The 2,500-nt window shown below is 31.7% G+C and overlaps 1 protein-coding gene across 2 annotated transcripts in view; it reads left to right on the plus strand.

The window, feature by feature from the left end:
• Positions 1–2,214: 2,214 nt before the first annotated feature.
• Positions 2,215–2,500, plus strand: part of LOC125031725 (A disintegrin and metalloproteinase with thrombospondin motifs adt-1-like) — a 39,222-nt gene continuing 38,936 nt past the window's right edge. For both annotated transcript variants that reach the window (XM_047622649.1, XM_047622650.1), the window contains exon 1: positions 2,215–2,334. In XM_047622649.1, the coding sequence (XP_047478605.1) occupies positions 2,272–2,334 (63 nt within the window). In that variant the 5' untranslated portion in view covers positions 2,215–2,271. The remainder of the gene's footprint in view (positions 2,335–2,500) is intronic.

Below are 2,500 nucleotides of genomic sequence, written 5' to 3' on the forward strand. Positions count from 1 at the left end.
AGAATTACAAGTAGCGTGTGTGATAACCTCAAAAGAGTATTAAGCTTAATTTGAATATCTTATAAAGGTTTCAACTTCACTCTAAGCCTTGGATTTATGTAATTAAAATAAAATAAAAAGTTTGCGGAAAAAAGCGTCCACCTCCTTTGCTAACCTCCGCCATCCATAGAATCCACCCAAATAAACCCAATTTTCCATACCATTTTCCCAACCTTCCTTCACCAGTATAACTCCACACAGTTCAGATAAAAAAGAAGATAATAATAACAAATCACGGAATTAGATATAAACACCAGCGTCACTGCAAGAAGAGCGGGTAATATATCATGTAACAGTGATGGAGATACAACGACCTAGATGGCGCTTCAGTCCAATCCGCCGGATGCCACATGAGAGCGTTATTATTATCCTCTTTTTTTCTCTATCTCTTTTTTTACCGATGGTGTTGACATCATTTACACACTGATAGGTTTTTATGTCGATGGTTGTAAAAAATTCGGTGTATGTAGTACGGTTGAATAGCGAGAGATTATGGTTACTGTATTTCTTGTTTTCTGTTCAATAAAATGATCGCTTTGAAGTAATGTTTTTCTGTATATACATCACTGTTTCTCTCTAACTGTACATGCGTTTTTGCACTAAATCAGTGAAAGCGTAAAAATAATATAGCACTATAAATATTCTGAATATATACATCTATACTTACACACACATGGTCTTTGATGCCGTGGGGATGTGGAGCGGAACACTGCCCTGCTATAATGCATCCTCTATTCACAATCAACAATAGTCGATTCGGGAGTGACAACTAGGCCATTATGATGCTTATTCATTATCTCGCACTTTCATTTAAGGCTGAATTAAACCTCGTTCCTTTGTTAATGATAACGTTTTCTTTATCGTACTCTCATGCGTTTTCTGTGATAATGTCGAAAAAGATATTTATCTAAATATGCAAAATGAAATTGTAGGTACAAATGCTTAAATGCCATATGTAGTTACAGGAAATGCGGAAGAAGATTTTAAAATGTTGAAAATGGGATAAAGAATATTATTTCCATAAGGTAATGCAGTCATTGCCATATTACAAAATCCCATATTAATTAAAAGCAGAAAGTATACCATTCATTCACTTGTAATGAATATTATTTTCATTAAACTGTTCATCAATACCACTGACGGTATTTTTTTTATATCACCACAAATGAAAATGATTTATCGAACGAAAAATTTAGCGCCAAATTATATAGTAGGGAAAGTAACATCATCTTATCGAAAACATGTCACATTTTCCTTTAAAACTTTAAAACTAATAAACAAAAATCACTCTTAACAATAATACAATGAAGACGAATTAATATAATCATTTATATCGTCGGCAGCAGCGACACCAGGCGACAATAACATCACAACCTGATATAAAATTTCGAAATGATATTAATTAATCCGCCGCATACCAAAAGCACTTCCTTATCACAATAGAACATTTTAAAGTTACGCCCATCCTCCGTGTCTGTCAGGCATTTCGGTCATCATTTGTCATTTAATTCCATAACTTGTGTGCGGTTTTGTATTTTAGCGTCTAAAATCTTGTTTAATTGTGGCGGTATGAAGCGGAATGCTCTGGTTAATGTGCTACGTGTCACGATTTATTTCGTAAATAATTACTGCGCTGAGGAAGATTATTGGTGTCATTAAGGTTGTTATTACCGTTATCATTAATGCCATTATTATTATTGTTATTATCATTATTGTTATATTTATTATTATTATTAATATTATTATTATTATTATTATTATTATTATTATTATTATTATTATCATATTTATTTATTATCATTATTATTGTCATTATCAATGTTATTATTATCACTATAATTGTTATTATTACTATTATTATCAATGTCATCAATACTATTATTGTTACTACTATTAACATCAGTATTGTTACTAAGATCATTGTTATCATTTCTATTGATGTTCCTGTTATTGCAGTTTTTCTTATCACTAACATAATTTAATCTCTATCTCTGTCTTCTTTACTGTTATCATCAATATTATCGTAATCGTTTTCATCCTTATTACGATCACAGTCGATTATTTTTTCTGTATTCATTATCTTTAGTCATTATTTAGAGCATTATAAAAAATATGATTAATAGCATGACCTTCCTCTTCCACAGCCAGGTTCCTTACTAAGATGTTATTGCAATAAACCCCACTCCAAGGGACCCCCCCCCCCCGCCCCCACGCCGACCCCAACCTTTCAAGATGGCGGCAAGAAAGGCAACATGGCTACTCAGTATTTCAGTTTTATGCTGGTGTAGTGTAGGGGTAAGTTTGCGTGTGTGTTTTTGTTATTATTGTTGATAATTTTTTTCTGTGTCCTTTCTATCATTATATATATATATATGTTGTTTTTTTTTTTTTTTTTTTTTTTTTTTTTGTCTCGTTATTTGCATGTGATTATTATCGTTGTTTCCATTGTTTTTTTTTTTTT

Source organism: Penaeus chinensis, chromosome 13, assembly GCF_019202785.1.
Source record: "Penaeus chinensis breed Huanghai No. 1 chromosome 13, ASM1920278v2, whole genome shotgun sequence".
NCBI lineage: Eukaryota > Metazoa > Arthropoda > Malacostraca > Decapoda > Penaeidae > Penaeus > Penaeus chinensis.